Source organism: Lathyrus oleraceus, chromosome 2 (assembly GCF_024323335.1).
Source record: "Lathyrus oleraceus cultivar Zhongwan6 chromosome 2, CAAS_Psat_ZW6_1.0, whole genome shotgun sequence".
Classification (NCBI taxonomy): Eukaryota; Viridiplantae; Streptophyta; class Magnoliopsida; order Fabales; family Fabaceae; genus Lathyrus; species Lathyrus oleraceus.
The window spans coordinates 326,894,935-326,914,483 of record NC_066580.1 but is presented as its reverse complement, the minus strand read 5'-3'; the positions used below and the strand labels follow the sequence as shown (position 1 = coordinate 326,914,483).

The window sequence follows — 19,549 nt, the reverse complement described above, 5'->3', positions numbered from 1 at the left end:
TTTCATAACAGCTTATTTCAATAATCACTTATTTAATAATCGTTTTTTTCCCTTAATCGATCCTGAATCCAACCCCCCCTAAATTGATTTACCTTTGGTTAGTAATAATCAAGAATCCTTGAGAGACGATTCGAGTCATTGTCGATATACAACGTTTTCAAAATAACTCGGTTTTGATCCGCGCGCGACAGCGGATCAAATTGGCGCCGTTGTCGGGGATTCTTGTGATTATTAATCAATATTAAAGTCATAGGTTTAGCGTTCTTGCGTTTAGGCCATAGGTTCCTCGCGGTTTTGACCAATTCGCGTCTAGAGTAAAAAAAAATCGGTTTTTGGAAAAATTGAGTCCGATCGAAAATCTGTTCCATCTATTAGGAGTAGAAAATTCACCCGATCTTTTATGCTATACTACCGAGTAGTTATGGGATTCCAACCTCAAATCGCCAAAAAACCCTTTTTTTCTATTTTTAATGAATTTTTACTGTTTTCATAAGGTCGAAAAAATTCAAAAAAAATCTCAAAATTCTAATTTTAAGTCATTAGATTAATTTCAGTGTTAGTTTATTTTTCTGAATTTATTTTAATCATTTTCCTTCATTGTGTTTGTTTTTTACTATTAGGGACATTGTTGGCATTTTTACAATTGTTGCTGCATTGTTGTGCATTAGTCCTGGCTACTAGGTCTTCTTATTTTGAGCTTTTTGATTTCTATCTTGAGGTAGAGAGAACTTTGCACACACGCCGTAGAGAAGGCCAGGCTAGCAATAGTTCACCATCCACAATTGAGTCTGATTCTGATTCTGATTACTTTCATAACTTGTTTGATTCGGATTCTGAAATTGTTTTTGATATGACCGACCAAAGAACTTTAAGGCGGTTAGCTTCCCCTGATGTGAATTATAATGGCCTGTGTATTGAATATCCTGAAGCTGACACTTCTTTTGAACTAAAATCTGGTCGGATACACTTGTTGCCAAAGTTTAATGGTCTTGCAGGTCAGGATCCACATAAACATCTCAAAGAATTCCAGGTTGTGTGCTCTACACCGTTGAGGCCTGAAGGAATAACTGAAGACCATATCAAACTTCAAGCTTTTCCTTTTTCATTGCAGGGTGCAGCAAAGGATTGGATATATTATCTTGAGTCAAATTCGATCACAAGTTGGAATGCTCTAAAAAGAGTGTTCTTAGAGAGATACTTCCCTGCCTCCAGAGCGGCCTCAATCAAAAAAGAGATTTGTGGTATTAGACAGGATAATGAGTCACTTGCTGAGTATTGGGAAAGATTCAAGAAATTAGTATCTAGTTGTCCTCAACACTAGATCACCGAACAATTGTTCATCCAGTACTTTTATGAAGGTTTGTTACCAATGGATAGGAATATTCTTGATGCTGCTAGCGGTGGAGCACTCGTTGATAAAACTCCAGTCGCCACCAAAGCTTTGATCGAAAATATGTCCCTTAACTCCCAACAATTTACAACCAGAAACAATTCTGTACAAGCAAAGGGTGTGAACGAAATTCAGGTTTCCTCCAACAAAGCTTTAGAAACCAGAATTGATAAGCTCACCTCTTTAGTGAAACAGTTGGCAGTAGGTAAGACTCAAGCGGCAAACCTGTGTGGTATTTGTACTTCTCCTGAGCATCCAACCGATACTTGTCCTATTTTGCATGATGAATCGATCACTGAGTTGCCTCAAGCTTATGCAGCAAACCTTTACAATCAAGGCAACAATCAGAATAGGTACAATAACATTCCTGACCTGTCCATCAATAAATACCACCCCAATTGGAGGAATCATCCCAACCTTCGATATGGAAACCAACAGCCAACCCAACCAGCAGCTACCCCCCAGGCCACCATTTCTACACCCTCTGGACCTTCATTAGAGGACCTGTTCAAACAACTAGTTGTTAATAATCTTCAGTTTCAACAAAGAATAGAATCTAGTATTCAAACCTTGCAGACACAGATTGGACAGCTTGCCACCTCAATGAATATCACGCAATCCCAAGGATCAAACCAACTTCCTGCCCAAGCAGTTGTGAATCCAAAAGGTCCTAATGCCAATGTCAGTGCAATTTCTTTGAGGTCCGGAAAGGTCACAGAACCAGCCCCTGAAAAAAATAAAAAAATTCTTGAGGTAACATCTGAACTTTCTTCACCTTCTTCACCTTCTTCTGTTGTGGTAGAAACTGAAAAGAATAAAGAAAAAGAATATGTACCACCAGTCCCCTTTCCACATAGAGTTCTGAAAAATAAAAGAATTGAGGAATGAGACAAAGATAGGGAGATCTTGGATGTTTTTAGAAAAGTTGTAGTAAACATTCCGCTTCTTGATGTTATTAAGCAGGTTCCTAAGTATGCAAAGTTTTTGAAAGATTTGTGTACAAACAAGAGGCGGATGAAAGGTGGTGAGAGAGTCAACTTGGGAAGAAATATTTCTACTTTTATTCAGCCCAAGCCCCATTCTGAAAAAGTTACAGGCGAGCAAAATGTTTCAGCCATCTCTTAGGTCTTGCCACAAAAGTGCAAGGACCCGGGAACTTTTACTATTCCTTGTACCATCGGAGATAAGCAATTCGATAATTGCATGTTTGATTTGGGAGCGGGCATTAATGTTATACCCACTTCTATTTATAATAACCTTTGTCTTGGTCCTTTGCAGCATACAGGTTTAATCGTTCAGTTGGCAAACAGGAGCAATGCCCGCCTTGCTGGTATATTGGAAGATGTTCTTGTTCAAGTTAACGATTTGATTTTTCCTGCAGATTTTTACATCCTGAACATGGAAGGAGAAACTAAGTCAGTCAGGGCCCCCATCATTTTAGGCAGACCGTTCATGAAAACGGCGAAGACAAAAATTGATGTTGACGATGGAACCATGTCCATGGAATTTGGTGACATTGTCGCAAAATTGAACATCTTCGATGCCATGAAACGTCCCTTGGATGAGCACTGTTTTTTATATTGAGTTGATATCTGGTTTGGTTGATGAAACTTATTCTGAATTGTTTTCACTTGATTTTCCTTCCTTACTTGGATTTGATTATGTTTACTCATGTGCTGATTGTACTGACACTAATATTTGTGTTGTATGTGCTGAGATTGATGCTGCCTTGCAGGGTGACATGTTTCCTACAGGTGAAGTTGTTGTAAACGAAGTTGTTTATGCAGCTGATGCTCTCGACATCTCGGCTGCCCAAACGCCCCATCCATCGAGCAACCCCCGTCCTTAGAGCTGAAACAACTCCCGAATAATCTGAAATACGCTTATTTGGAGAGTGATGAAAAACTCCCTGTTATTATTTCTTCTAACCTTGATTTCGATCAAGAAAATAAACTTTTGCAGGTTTTGAAGAAGCACAAGAAGGAAATTGGCTACATTAGCTGACATCCCAGGTATTAGTCCTTCCATGTGTATGCACAGGATTTTACTTGAGGACGGTGCTAAAACGGTAAGGCAGCCCCAAAGGAGGCTTAATCCTTTGATTCTTGATGTGGTAAAGAAAGAGGTAACTAAACTCTTGCAAGCAGGTATCATTTATCCTATCTCTTACGGTAAATGGGTAAGCCCAATGCAAGTTGTACCTAAGAAATCTGGACTCACAGCGGTGAAAAATGAAAAGAATGAACTTGTTCCCACTAGAATTCAGAATAGTTGGAGAGTTTGTATTGATTACAGGAGGTTGAACCAAGCTACTAGAAATGATCACTTTCCTTTGTCGTTCATTGACCAAATGCTTGAACAGCTAGCTGGTGAACCACATTATTGTTTTCTTGATGATTTTTCAGGTTACTTTCAGATTCATATTGCACCTGAAGATCAAGAAAAGACCACTTTCACGTGCCCATTCGGTACATTTGCTTACAGGAGGATGCCTTTTGGTCTTTGCAATGCTCCTGGCACTTTCCAGCGATGCATGATTAGTATTTTCTCTGAGTTTATTGAAAATTGCATGGAAGTGTTTATGGATGACTTTACTGTTTATGGTTCGTCTTTTGATGCATGCTTGAAAAGTTTGAATATGGTTTTAAAGAGATGCATCAAGACTGACCTTGTTTTAAATTATGAAAAATGTCATTTTATGGTTGAGCAGGGAATTGTTCTTGGTCATATAGTTTCTGAAAAAGGAATTTTTGTTGACCCTGCTAAGATTGACGTAATTTCTACACTGCCTTACCCTTCTTGTGTTCGCGAGATTCGTTCTTTTCTTGGTCATGCAGGTTTTTACAGGCGTTTCATCAAGGATTTCAGCAAGATAGCTCTTCCGCTGTCAAACTTGTTGAAGAATGACGTCACTTTCAGTTTCGATGACAAATGCAAACAAGCGTTTGACTTCTTGAAGAAAGCATTAACCTCCGCTCCCATCATCCAGCCTCCCGACTGGACCCTCCCTTTTGATATTATGTGTGATGCTTCTAATTATGCTGTTGGGGTTGTCCTTGCACAAAGAGTTGACAAGGCTGCCCATGTTATTTATTATGCTTCTAGGACTTTAGATTCTGCACAGTCAAATTACACCACCACTGAAAAAGAACTTCTAGCTATTATTTTTACTCTTGATAAATTCAGATCATACTTGCTAGGTTCCAAGGTTGTTGTTTTTACTGACCATGCAGCTTTAAAGTACTTGTTGAAGAAGCCGGAAGCAAAACCGAGATTGATTCGGTGGTTGTTATTGCTCCAAGAGTTTAATGTAGAGATTAAAGACAAAAGTGGAACTGAGAACTTAGTGGCTGATCACTTGAGCAGAATAGAGAGAGAGATGAAGATCTTTTTCCCATCCAGGATGACTTTCCTGATGAGCAACTTTTACATGTGCACGGTATTACTCCTTGGTTTATTGATATTGTTAATTATCTTGTTGCTGGTGTTTTTCCTACAGGTGCATCCAGGACACAAATCCACAAACTCAAGAGTGATGCCAAATATTATGTTTTGGATAATCTGTATCTTTGGAAGTTTGGTAGTGATCAGGTAATCAAGAGATGTGTCCCCGATTATGATATGGCATCCATTTTGAATTTTTCTCATGCATCTCAAGTCGGCGGACATTTTGGTCCTCAATGGACTGCAAGAAAAGTCCTAGACTCGGGTTTTTATTGGCCCACTATTTTTAAAGATGCCTATGAGGTTTACCGCACTTGTAAAGAGTGCCAGATAGTAGGTACATATGTCACTCGTAAGAGTGAAATGCCTCAGCATCCTATGCTTTTCTGTGAGGTATTTGATGTATGGGGAATCGACTTCATGGGTCCCTTTCCTATATCATTTTTTTATATATATTTTACTTGTTGTTGATTATGTTTCAAAGTGGGTGGAAGTTATCCCTACTAAGACTAATGATTCTAGAGTTGTTGCAGATTTTGTCAGGTCTAATATCTTTTGCAAGTTTGGAATACCGCGAGCTATCATAAGTGACCAAGGCACTCATTTCTGTAACCGCACCATGGAAGCTTTGCTCCGGAAGTATGGAGTTGTGCACATAATTTCTACTGCATATCACCCACAAACAAATGGGCAAGCTGAGATCTCCAATAGAGAGATCAAACAGGTTTTAGAGAAAATGGTGCAACCAAACAGGAAGGACTGGAGTCGTCGTCTAGAAGACGCACTTTGGGCTCAAAGAACAGCTTTCAAGACACCCATTGGGATGTCTCCTTATCGACTTGTTTTTGGTAAGGCATGTCACCTTCCTGTAGAGATAGAACACCGTGCCTATTGGACGGTGAAAAGTTGTAATTTCGAGATGCAACAAGCATGTATTGAAAGAAAACTCCAATTATAATAGCTTGAAGAACTTAGGCTAGAGGCTTATGAAAGCTCTAGGATTTATAAAGAGAAAACTAAGCACTTCCATGATAAGATGATTTCTAGGAAGGAATTCTCTGTGGGGCAATAGGTTTTACTGTTTAATTCCTGCCTTAAGCTTATGGCTGGGAAACTTCAATCCAAATGGATTGGCCCTTTTGTCGTTACTAACGTTTTCCCTCATGGTGCAGTAGAAATTAAAAGTCCAGGTACTGACAAAGTTTTCAAAGTCAATGGGCAGTGCCTAAAGCTATTTCATGAGAGTTCAGCGCCTGACAATGCAAGCATATATGAGCTTTCTTTGGAAGCACCCAACTACACTGCAACTTGATCAAGGAGTTCTTATTCCTTTCTCTCAACTTCAATAACTATGTCCTTTCATTGAGGACAATGCTTGTTTTAAGTGTGGGGGAGGGAATTCCCTTTTTGTTTTGTTTTCTTTGCTTTTGTTTTGTTGTTTTGTTTTCAATTATAAAAGAATAAAATTAAAAAAAAATTGCATCTTTTTGAAAGTTATAGGCTATAGATTAATCTGAGGTTAGTTGTTAAGACTTGGGAAAAGTTCACAAGATCGGTATCGTCTTAATGAAGGAGAATGGTGATCCAAAACGCAGCGGAATTTAAAACTTCTCCTTTAATGATCCTTACGAATGGGCATGATCAGTGATAGAATTGTTACCTCTTGTGGCGATTGTAACCTTTGATGCAGATCTACGGAGCGATCACAAACGTTGAACGATGACAACACCTCTACTCAGTCCACATGAACAGATTCCTTCGATCTCAGTGCTAGCTGCTACGAATGAAGGCTTTGAGTGTGTGTGTGTGTGTGTGTGTGTGTGTGTGTGTGTGTGTGTGTGAGAGAGAGAGAGAGAGAGAGAGAGAGAGAGAAACGAAATTGCAACTACGCAAATGCTTCTACACAAGGGTTCTATTTATAGAACCACTTGTGTGGGCTGCAAGCTAAAAAGCCCACTCAAGTGTATATGGCCCATATCTTATAATATGCCAAAATCACTTAAGCGCGTGGTACCTTACCATATTTCGTATTCTGTTTAAGTACATCGTACCTTACGATGTTCTACAATTCACTTAAGGGCACCGTACATTACGGTATTCCTTAGTTACTCTATCTTTCATCAATCCGTCCTTTGTGTGTGACCCTGTAGGTTTTCGCGGCATTGGCAATTATATTAAATTATGTATTTAACATAATAAACAGTGAGCGGTATCTAGCAACACATCACTGCTACCCAAGACACGAAAATATCATGTGATCTGACAAATACTTCTATGAAAATAATTATGTGTATAATTACCCTTTTACCCTTATGCCTATATTGAACACAAGGCATAGATCGTGTCATCCTTGTCCAGTTCAATATTGGGCCCATAGACATTTATCCTATTACGCAGGATGGGCAAATTCCGTCTAGGTCACTCATGTCCCTTAGCATGCTTCGTGGAGTACCCATCAACTGTCTTTATGGTCATCCAGTTACGGACAACGTTTGATTAGCAATAAGGCACTCGACTCTACATCTAGGGTCCATAGTGGTTTCAGGTCGAAGGGTGGTATACACCATTATCACCATGAGAATAACTTATGACACTTTGCATAACATTTTATATAGTATTCTCATAACGGGTCAATCCAGTATAAATATTACTCTTAATATGCATACCTATGTTTAAGACTTGATAACTCCTTATCCATGATCCATGAGATATGATCATCAGTCTATATACATAATAGTCTTAATGCTTTAATGTTATCCCACATCACAATAAAGCTTGACTACGGATACTTTAAGAATAGTGTCCTTATGTTTAATGTGATCTCATGATTAAGTCACACTTGATACATTAAATGAACTATCTATTCTAGGGACTTTATTAAACAAACATAATAAAGAAAAAGCCTTTTATTATTAATAAATAATTCGATACAAGTACCAAAAGTATTGGATTCTAGGGCTTACACCAACACTTAACATCGTAAGTCTCTTGAGTATGGAAATTATTTTGAATACTTGTTATGACATAGCCTTGAATTTTCATTCTCTTATAGCTCTTGAGTAGTTTATCTTTGCAGTCAGCACCATCTCACACATGCTCTACGTAAGGAAGCCGATGAAAATAAGTGAGTGATCCAAGTTTCTTTTGGAAAAAATAAATAAATTAGGGAATGCACCTTCTAAGTTGGGTCGCCATCACCCAGTCACTTAACCCAACGGTTGTGGAACCTACAAAAATAAAACATAATTGTCGCATCCGCGAAAAACAACCGGCGGGCTGAAACAAAACAACACAGAGCCGCCACCGTGCGTTATTTATCCCAAAAGAGGGAAAGGAAACGCTCGAAGTAAACCTGGAAAAGACATGCTCTCGCGACCAAAGAGAGATGGGATCGGGAGTCGGTTATGCGAAGGGAAGGTATTAGCACCCCTACGCATCCGTCGTACTCGACGGGATCCACGCTCAGAAGGAAAGAAAAAGGTTTCTAAAACTGCTCACAAACACCACACACACGCACTGGAAACAACACAGGTGGAGGAAAAGAGGAGAGGGCTCGCTAGGATATCGCATCCTATGCCTACGTATCTCATCTGGAATGAGAATCAGAGCTACCGTAGTTCGGCTCACGCACGCCGAAACAAAACACACGCAAACAGGCAAACATGGGAATCGAATGCCAATCGTTGGACTTACATCAGACTCCAAACCAACAAACGCACACTGGAAACCGACTGCCAATCGCTGGACTTACGTCAGACTCCAAGCACACAACAATAGGATAACAAACAACAAGTTACTAAGGAGTCGGGAACTCGAGCCTAGCAACTGTCAAGCAAACACACACAAAAAGAAAAAGGGTGCCCGGAGAGATCTCGTGCGACCTCCTGCCTACGTACCTCATCTGGTATGAGGATCAGGGCAACGTAGTTCCCCTGAACAGGGGAGAAACTTTCTCCTAACCAGAGACTGGGAAATGACCAACTAAAAGGGAGACTGACTCGAGCCTAATAGTTATCATGTATTCCACAATGGTCCTAGGTTGAGTTTTCTATCTACTTGCACAGGCTGCAAGCTAATCCTAAACAGGCAAAGCAAAGCATGCAAGCATAATCAAAACAAAGCAAACATACACAATTATCACACACTATATACAGACAAAGTGGGCTCACACAAGGGTTAGGCTGTGAAACACAAGCCAACTGTATCAGGTGATGTTAGCTCTTAACCCTAACATTGAGAGTTAGGGTGAAGCAGATGAAATAGGGAGTGAGGGGTGTGCCTCACAGCTCTTATCCCTGGCCTGGGAGAGCTTTAGACAAAGGAAGTGTGGGTTCAGAAAGTTGGAACCCTTCTACACTTATGACTGACTCAACATGGATCTTGGGTTAATGTCCACAATGCATCAACACCAGTTGTGTGAGCAAAGGGATGACTCAACTGAATAGCAGGAGATAGATTGCACATCTCTTGTATCTGCCAATTGCCTTATTCAAGGTCTTTTCCTGCTTGGCACAGAGATAAACATACACAAGCATTGCCTCTTAAGGGGGACTTCAGACAGGTGCCTGGCCAAGTAACAGGCCAGGTCTTCCAGACTACATGAAGTCAGTGAGTTATACCTCAATTGGTTAAGCAACCAAGCAACAGCAAAAGCAAGTTCAAAATGAACTATAGCAACTAATGTACCTGAAATCAATCTAACTCAGTCAGTACACAGCTCAAACAATCAAACAGACAGTTACAAGTCAACAGTTAACTGTACACAAGCAATGCATCAAGCAATGCACAAGCTCAACTCAAATGACTTAGAAGCCACCTACAAAACAAACTCAAAATTAGTTCAACATTGACCAATTAGTCAACTCAAGCAATGTGAATCAATTCCTCAATGCCATATGCTTCTTAACCTGCAAACCAAGCTCAAACATGAGAAGCAAACCCCTAGGACAAGGCCTAGGGTCAAAGAGGGAGAAATAATTCAAAACAGAACATGAAAATTGGCACAAATCAAGTTCAATCAAATTAGAACAATGTCCAAGTGGTCTCACATTCATATCACACACCAATTTCATTTCACAAAGCATCTAAGGCAAAACATGCAATTTGAAAGCTCATTGGACCAAACAGAATGAATCAATCCAAACTAATTCAAAAATAATTCAATAAATCCCAAGAAAAATCATGGCTAAACATAATTCATCACATGATCATCACACCAAAATTCAAGTCAATTGGTCAAGTGGAAGCATGTCAATTAAATTCATCAAGTCAAGGCATGGAAAAACAAGCTCAATTAGGGCACAAAATCATGCATCAACTTCACACAAGCCTAAAACAGAATCTACACATGATAAATGACTCAAACCAAAGCCAAGATAAACTTCAAGGTGTCTAGAATCACTCCACAAAATTTCAAGTTCATGTGATACATATCAAGAATTTCACAAATCATCTAAGTTCATGACTATCAAAAAGTCCTCAAATGACCAACCAGAAAGGAAAATCTCAAACAAATTGGAAATGCATCCAAAAATTCCATAAAAATTCACAAGCAAACTTAACATCCAGAAGTATTATCATGCAAAAATTTACATCAATTAGAGTTCATATGGCATGGAAAATAAAATCAACAAGTTGGACAAAAAATGGTGTGACACAAATTGTCACACCTACATTCAACAGCTCATATCTCATCAACCAGGAAAGCAAAAAATTCAAACTCTACACCAAAATGTTCATTGAGATGTCTATTTTAAGCATGCAAAGTTTCAAGAATTTTGGATAAAATCTCATCATTTCATGAAGGATATGGCAAACAAGGTCAAGAAAACATACACATACACAATCCCTAGGTCCATTTTAATTCCAGCCAGGCACAAATCATGGAAAAATATTCATTAAATTCTAGACATCATTAGGAAAACAACAAAAAAAACCACATTTCATTTGGATTAATATTCATGGAGATATGAATTTTTGAATGGAAGAGAAAAATAAAAAAAATGACATGGAACATAGTATGAACATGTAAGAAATGATGAACTAAAATTGCCAAGCCAAATTCCATAATGCGTCAACGGGGAATCGAAGGGAGTATGGTTTCAAATTGGCGCGCGCTCACTAGTGGACCAGGACACGTGGTCCACTGCATGGAGGAATAACAACATAGCACATGCAGCGAGCGAAAATGAAGATCAAAACACGTTCTGGAAAAAAACCTAGGGTTTCATACATGTTCATACGCATTCATAGCTCAAGAACAAATTGTTTCAGAAATTCATGAAATGCATATCACTAGAATCCTCTTTCAACGTACATTAACAATCCAAACTTATTTTATCCTAATTCTTCCTAGATCAAAAGATTCGAAGCAAAACATATTCATGCATCAATCTTAAATTCACTATAACTTCCTCAATTCTTGATGAAAATCAATGGTTCAAATTGCAGCATGACCTACTGTCGCAACCTGAAAAATACAGTGTGCGAAAAAAAACAACCGGCGAAAGAAAAAGACAGAAGAGTCGCCACCGTGCATTATTCATCCCAAAGGAGGGAAAGGAAACGCTCGAAGTAAACCTGGAAAAAGGAAAGGAAAAGACAAGGTCTCGCAACCAAATCTTGGGTTCGGGAGTCGGTTATGCGAAGGGAAGGTATTAGCACCCCTACGCATCCGTAGTACTCTACGGGATCCACTTTTGTGGTTTTCGTCTAAAGGGTGTGGGTTTATCTTGTGCTGTTTGCCAAAAAAAGGGTTAAATGAAAATGACTCGCGCGGATGTCGCATCCACTGCATACGTATCTCATCTGAATATGAGAATCAGAGTCTTCGTAGCTCGGCTGACCTATGGGTTGGGGGATGTGTGCTCTCTAAGACATCGCGTCTTATGCCTACGTATCTCATCTGGAATGAGAATCAGAGCAAGCCGTAGTTCGGCTAACTACGGGGTTATGGATTGGGTTTTGGACGAACAACGTCACTACGCAATCTACCGGATGCTCGACCTTTGGAGACTTACTCGCCTGTAGTAGAAGGAGTAAACGTGTGTTATGGTTTTTAGGGTTTGGGATGCTCGAGGGCAAACAGGCAGTCCTTGACGAAGGAACCGCGCTACCTGTGGGGATACGAATACAAAACATAAAACATGTATCTCAAAGTAAAATGCCACCAAGGGGCTCAAACATTGCCTCCTATCGAGGTCTTCCAGCTAAGAAAGCGATAAAGTACGAGAAAGGGAAAAAATTACCACACGGATAAAGATCCGAAGTTACAACAACTAAAAGATTAGCAACCCTGAGATCTCTCCAGCTAGACCATCAAAGAAAATCAGTCAATACGAGTAGTCAGAATAAACCTCCGAATGGTATCCCTGATGAGAGAGACTGATTAGGATTGAATGGTGCGGCCGGATCTGCAAAGTAGCACTAGGGTTCGTGTGAGGCGAAGTGAACTTCTCAGAGCTGCCTGAAGGTTGCTGCAGAGTAGTTCCTAGGTCTCCTTCTCCAGTCTCTGGTCTTTTCTGTTCAGCCAGTGTTCACCGTTTATTTCATTGACTACTCTGGTATTTATAGGTCAAATTTTGCAGCTTGTGGGCTTTGAATGAGGACAGCTCAGGCCCAAAACTTTCTGATATTTCTGAAATGCGCGTCCTTCGCCTAGCGAAGGATTTGCTCGCCTAGCGAGCATGACAGTACTCTTCGCTAGGCGAAGCATCTGCTCGCCTAGCGAGCATGACAGCTCAGCAGCAAATTCTCGCTTCTTCCAGCTTGGCGATTTGCACGGTGAATAGGCCTCATCTGGCCCTGTTGGTAGTACCTCATGTCTTTTCCTTGTGTTGACTGACCATTTGAATAAAACTCACAAAGTGTCCTGGATGATGTCCGAGCTTCTTGGAGCTAATCCCGATTGACATGATGCAATGTGGTATGAAATGCTAAATGACCTAAAAATGAATGCATGAGTGAGGAGGGCAAATTTTGGGGTGTTACAGCTGCCCCTATTCAATCAACTGGAGACCTGGAAAGAAGATAGCAGCGGCTTTCGTACTTTCGAGGTATCGAGGGATTGAATACAATAAAAGCCCAAAAATTTGCACTGGAGTGAAGTGAAGTAACAATTCCTTGAAAGAAGAATCTGTCCGGTACGGTGAGAGTCAGTCTGAATACCGCAAAAGAATGCTAACCTGGATACCAAAATAAATGGTAACACAGAAATAACCATGGCCTGAATGCCGCTCATCAGTCTGAATACTGGAAATGACTTCGATCTGAACATCGGGAGATATGAGATTATTACTATCGGTCTGAACACCGAGAGGCTGGCCTGAATGCCACAAGTTGCGTCGACCTGAACGTCGGAAACTTCTTCGATCTGAACATCGGAAAACTGGCCTGAACGCCACTTCGGTCTGGATACCAGAGCACTGGCCTGAATGCCACTTCGATCTGAATATCGGAAAACTGGCCTGAATGCCACTTCGATCTGAATATCGGAAACCTGGCCTGAATGCCACTTCGGTCTGGATACCGGAACACTGGCCTGAATGCCACTTCGATCTGAATATCAGAAAATTGGCCTGAATACCACTTCGGTCTGGATACCGGAACACTTCATGCCTGTCAGTATCGATAGAGAATGATGATAGAGGCGGCGCATGGGCCAATGACACTTGCTGGGGATAACCAAGGTGAGTCATGAACAATCTTCAGTCTGAGTACTGGAAACAACTTCTAGCTTATCACTTGGGATACCGAGAATGTTTTTTGCTTACATGCGTATGTTTGAATTTTTCCATGGCGTAATGCTCCATGAAAATGGAAATGCTACGCGATTTGGGAGGATGCAATGTAATATGATTCTACATGCAGGGGAAATGATCACCATCTTCTGGACCCTGGCAAGGCTGTTGGAGATGCACAGCGCAAAGAACTCTGTGGGGAGATGACTAGCCATGCGGTGTTCTGGCCATACCGAGACTCTGATCGGGGAAAGAACGGCATTGGAAGCCTGCTGCTGAGGAAAGCTACAATGATTCTGGCAACCACGATTTGCGAGAGATGACTCAGCAGGGGGAGCAAACACTGATACGGTACCGAGGTTCTGCTTCAAGGAAAGAAACCATGGATCTGGCATTGGGATTATCGATCTGGCATCGAACTCTAAGGAGCAGCCACTTCTGCTGGGAAGATACAGTCTGGCACTGTCAACTCTACTGGGGAGTGTATGTCCTGAAACAAACGCTTGGGGAAGTACAGTGGTGAGAACCTGCTGGGGATTGAGGAATCCAACGCTCTGCTCAGCTCTGCAGGGATAAGACACCGAATTCGTCTGTTGGTGACTTCACTGGGGAAGATATTCACGATCGTCCGCAGGGTATTTTTAAGGAAATGCCCCGAGGGTATCTGTTCTGAATAGACGATCCAAAGCACTTTAAAATTTACAGCAATTTTAAATATTTATTAAGCATGTACCTGTAAAGCCCTTATGTGTCATGATGCAATGTTTATCAAAAATTCGGACGTCATTTTTGCAAACAAAACAGTAAAATGAAAATGAAAACAGAGATATACTGAATAACATGATTTTATTGATTGAATGGCCTCTGAATAGGCATTTACATTAGGAAGCAATCCCTGGAAAGAGGTAATCGCACAAAAGATAAAAACAGAAATTAATCTAGTGGCAATATGAAATGGATTTCTATTGGGTTCCAATTCTGCTATGACTTGCTCGTCTTCAAGATCCTCCAGATAATCAGCCTTCTGAAAGAGTGATTGGACTGTTTCCTATCCTTCAAAAATTTCCAATCATTGGCACGAGATGAGATTCAGAACTACTCAGAACGCAGTCATTCGCTTAATCCCTAACTTTTGCCTGGATCGCCCTTTTCGGGTTTTCAATCCACCGGGATACCCATTTTTGCCTAAGTTGCCTTTTCAGGTTTTCAACTTACCGGGTGTACAATCTTTTTTTATTTTTGTCCCTAATTTTTGCCCGAACCTTTTCATTTTCTTGGTTCGTCGGGATGCCCATTTTTTGCCTGGACTATTCTTTTTACTATCCAGCGGGTCTATTTTATGCGAAGTATTTTTTAACTGCGTCTGAGTTCACAGGGGAAGTGCAGTTTTCACCATCCATAGTTGCAAGCATTAAGGCCTCACCATCAAAAACCTTGGTGACAATATACGGTCCATCATAGTTAGGAGTCCACTTGCCCCTGTGATCTGTCTGAGGAGGAAGGATCCTTTTCAACACTAAATCTCCGACTTGGAAACAACGAGGACGCACCTTCTGATCAAAAGCTCTCTTTATCCGACTCTGATACAACTGCCCATGACAAATGGCTATCATTCGCTTCTCTTCGATAAGACTCAACTCATTGAACCTTGTCCGAATCCATTCAGCTTCGTCTAGCTTGACATCCAACAAGACTCTTAGAGAAGGAATCTCCACTTCAATAGGTAGGACTGCTTCCATACCATACACAAGGGAGTAAGGGGTTGCCCCGGTCGATGTACGTACTGAAGTGCGGTACCCATGCAAGGCGAAAGGTAGTATCTCATGCCAATCTCTGTATGTGACGACCATCTTCTGCACGTGACGACCATCTTCTGCACAATCTTCTTTATGTTCTTATTTGCCGCCTCAACAACGCCGTTCATCTTAGGGCGGTAAGGGGAAGAATTGTGATGCTGAATGTTGAAGTTCTGACACAACTCCTTCATCATTTTGTTGTTGAGATTAGAACCATTATCAGTAATGATTCTTTCGGGAATCCCATAGCGACAAATGATTTCTTTCTTGATGAAACGGGCAACCACATGTCTGGTGACATTCGCGAACGACGCTGCCTCGACCCACTTGGTGAAATAGTCGATGGCAACAAGGATGAAGCGATGCCCATTGGAAGCAGTCGGCTCAATCTTTCCAATCATGTCAATGCCCCACATGGCAAACGGCCACGGCGAAGACATCACATTCAGAGGATTCGGCGGTACACGCACCTTATCAGCATAAATCTGGCATTTATGACACTTTCGAGCATACTTGAAATAATCTGATTCCATGCTCATCCAATAATAACCCGCTCTCAACAATTTCTTAGCCATTGCATGTCCACCGGCATGAGTACCGAAGGAACCTTCATGAACTTCCTGTATTAACATGTCCGCCTCGTGTCTGTCCACGCATCTGAGCAAAACCATGTCGAAGTTCCTCTTATACAGCACATCGTCTTTGTTCAAGAAGAAACTGCCTGCCAATCTTCTCAAAGTCTTTCTGTCATTGTTGGATGCCCCTGCAGGGTACTCTTGATTCTTCAGAAAGCACTTGATATCGTGATACCAAGGCTTGTCATCGACTACTAGTTCAGCAGCAAACACATACGCGGCCCTGTCAAGGCGCATCACATCGATCCTGGGAGCATGGTTCCAACGAATTACCTTGATCATGGAGGATAGAGTAGCAAGTGCGTCTGCCATCTGGTTCTCATCACGAGGTATATGATACAATTTTACTGTTGTGAAGAAAGTCAACAGTCTTCTCGTGTAGTCTCTGTAGGGGACCAGAGTGGGCTGGAGAGTATTCCAATCACCATTCACCTGATTGATCACCAGAGCTGAATCTCCGAAGATGTCCAGAGTCTTGATTCTCAAATCAATGGCTTGCTCAATACCCAAGATACAGGCCTCGTACTCAGCTTCATTATTTGTGCACTCAAAAGTCAAACGAGCGGTGAAAGGTATGTGGGCACCTTTCGGAGTTGTAATGACAGCACCAATTCCACTTCCTCTAGCATTGACAGCCCCATCAAACAACAAAGTCCACTTTTCGTTTGGATCAGGTCCCTCCTCAACAACTGGCTCTTCACAGTCTTTTATCTTGAGGAACATGATGTCTTCATCAGGGAATTCAAACTTCATTGGCTCATAATCATCAATCGGTTGCTCGGCAAGGTAGTCTGACAGAATACTACCTTTGATGGCCTTCTATGACGTGTACTGAATATCATACTCTGTTAAAATCATTTGCCAACGAGCGACCCTTCCGGTGAGAGCTGGCTTCTCGAATATGTATTTCACTGGATCCATCTTAGAAATCAATAAGGTAGTATGGTTCAACATATACTGCCTCAGTCGGCGAGCAGCCCAGGCCAAAGCACAACAAGTTTTCTCAAGCTGCGAATATTTGATTTCACAGTCGGTAAACTTTTTGCTAAGGTAGTATATGGCATGCTCTTTTCGACCAGACTCGTCATGCTGTCCCAATACACACCCCATCGAGTTCTCAGTCACTGATAGGTACATTATCAGAGGTCTCCCAAGAACTGGAGGTATAAGGATCAGAGGTTTCTGTAGATACTCTTTTATCTTCTCGAATGCCCTTTGACAATCTTCATTCCACCTGATAGCCTGATCTTTCCTCAGCAATTTGAAAATTGGCTCACACGTGGTTGTTAGGTGAGAGATGAACCTTGCAATGTAGTTCAACCTCCCTAAGAAACTACGGACTTGCTTCTCTGTTCTTGGCTCAGGCATTTTCTGTATTGCTTTCACTTTGTCGGGATCCACCTCAATCCCTTTTCCGCTAACAATAAAACCCAGCAACTTTCCCGATCTCACCCCGAAAGTGCACTTGTTCGGATTAAGTCTCAGTTTGAATTTCCTTAACCGTTTAAACAATTTCTGCAGATTCACCAAATGTTCTTCTTCTGTCTGAGATTTGGCAATCATATCATCCACATAAACCTCGATTTCATGATGAATCATATCATGGAACAGAGTTACCATAGCTCGTTGATATGTTGCTCCGGCATTTTTCAGACCAAACGGCATCACCTTGTAGCAGAAGGTGCCCCATGGGGTTATGAAAGTTGTCTTTTCCATGTCTTCTGGTGCCATCTTGATTTGGTTATAGCCAGAAAAGCCATCCATGAAGGAGAATACCGAGAACTGAGCTGTATTATCCACCAAAACGTCGATGTGAGGTAATGGGAAATCATCTTTAGGGCTAGCTCTGTTCAGATCCCGATAGTCGACACACATCCGTACCTTTCCGTCCTTCTTAGGTACTGGGACGATGTTCGCAACCCATGGCGGATAATTGGTGACTGCTAGAAACCCTGCATCCAACTGCTTTTGCACTTCTTCCTTTATCTTGACAGCCATCTCTGGTCTTGTTCTTCTGAGCTTCTGCTTGACTGGAGGACAACCTTCTTTGAGAGGCAAGCGGTGTACCACGATGTCTGTGTCCAACCCAGGCATGTCCTGATAAGACCAGGCGAAGATGTCAACGTATTCTTGCAGCAATTCAATCAGCCCTTTCTTCACATTGTCTTCTAAAGCATCCCCTATCTTGATTTCTCTCTTGGCGTCCTCGGTGCCGAGATTAATCACTTCAACAGACTCTTGATGCGGTTGAATAACCCTTTCCTCTTGTTTTAATAACCTGGTAATTTCTTCAGGGAGTTCACAGTCTTCATCACCCTCTTCTTCAGCTTGAAAGATTGGATTTTCAAAGTCGAAGCGAACCATAGCAGAACCGTTATTAATAGGATCCGGTGATGTGCATCTGCATGAGTGATGGTATGTGCTTATGAGTGTGAACAAGAAGTGAAAACTAAACAAAACATTGCCATTTTTTTTATTTTGAAAAACTGCAAAAATAGAAAGACAGGGAACGAAATATTTGAATGCAAAAAGGCGTCCTTTATTTATGATAAAAAATGCAAGTGTCACATAGATGGGCCCTACAATTAGTCATTACGCCCTGGGCGGAACGTAAGACTTGGATATGCATGAATAAACAAAGAAAATTACTCTTCAAGAAGAGTGACTTGGACAATCTCCTCAGAGGACCAATGGTTGATGACTTCACCCGGGATCCTCGGACGCACCCAGTTGTCAATGTCACAGTCACTATCCCCATCTTCTTCGTTGACTGCAGAGACCTCACTGGGAATCACAAAATTAACAGGAACAACATCTGCGAATTCATCAGTAGCATCTTCAAACCCTTCTTCCTCAACCCCTTCCGCAGACTCTTGGACAGACAAACCCTCAACCTGGAGGATACCTTTGTTGAGCAAGGCCTGGATACCCTGCTGTAACTTCAAACAACCTCCGCCCTGAGTAGCACAATCCAAACAACCCTTCCCACAACCGGGGAAAACGTCGGCCTTCAGCAAGCATCCTTTGACATCTGACAATGGAGTCTTCAACTTCAACACATCCTTAATGGACTTGGCTTCTCCCTCTACCAAATTAACGTTCGCACCACCATGCTGGGGCATGGGATTGTTGACGACATTCGGAGCTGGTGCAAGGTCGATGGCCTTTGAATCTATGAGGTCCTGAACTACGTGCTTAAAAGCTTTGCAGTTCTCAATGTCATGGCCAGGTGCCCCAGAGTGGAAGCTACACCTAGCGTTGGCGTCGTAACCCACCGGAAGTCTACCAATAGGAGGAGCCAGAGTGCGCAATTGCACAAGTTGTAGTTGTTGAAGACTAGAAAGTAACTGGGCATACGACATTGGAAGGGTGTCGAAACGCCGGTCCATCATCCTTTGCCTCTGTTGATAAGCGGGTCTGTTACCCGGTTGTTGCTGCTGTTGATACTGAGCTGGTTGACGTTGTGATTGTTGTTGTTGTAGTGGTGCTGCAGCTGGAATGGTCACAGCCGCAACATACGGTTGCTGATGATAATTCTGAAAATTA

General features: G+C 41.6%; 1 protein-coding gene across 1 annotated transcript in view; it reads left to right on the top strand.

Moving 5' to 3' along the window:
* The first annotated feature begins 1,369 nt into the window (after nucleotides 1–1,369).
* The window catches only part of LOC127123071 (uncharacterized), an 87,099-nt gene continuing 68,919 nt past the window's right edge, over nucleotides 1,370–19,549 (top strand). The window contains exons 1-7 of the mRNA XM_051053331.1: nucleotides 1,370–2,248; nucleotides 2,354–2,479; nucleotides 2,669–2,805; nucleotides 3,431–4,227; nucleotides 4,333–4,842; nucleotides 4,890–5,227; nucleotides 5,319–5,377. Coding sequence (XP_050909288.1) covers nucleotides 1,370–2,248; nucleotides 2,354–2,479; nucleotides 2,669–2,805; nucleotides 3,431–4,227; nucleotides 4,333–4,842; nucleotides 4,890–5,227; nucleotides 5,319–5,377 — 2,846 coding nt within the window. The remainder of the gene's footprint in view (nucleotides 2,249–2,353; nucleotides 2,480–2,668; nucleotides 2,806–3,430; nucleotides 4,228–4,332; nucleotides 4,843–4,889; nucleotides 5,228–5,318; nucleotides 5,378–19,549) is intronic.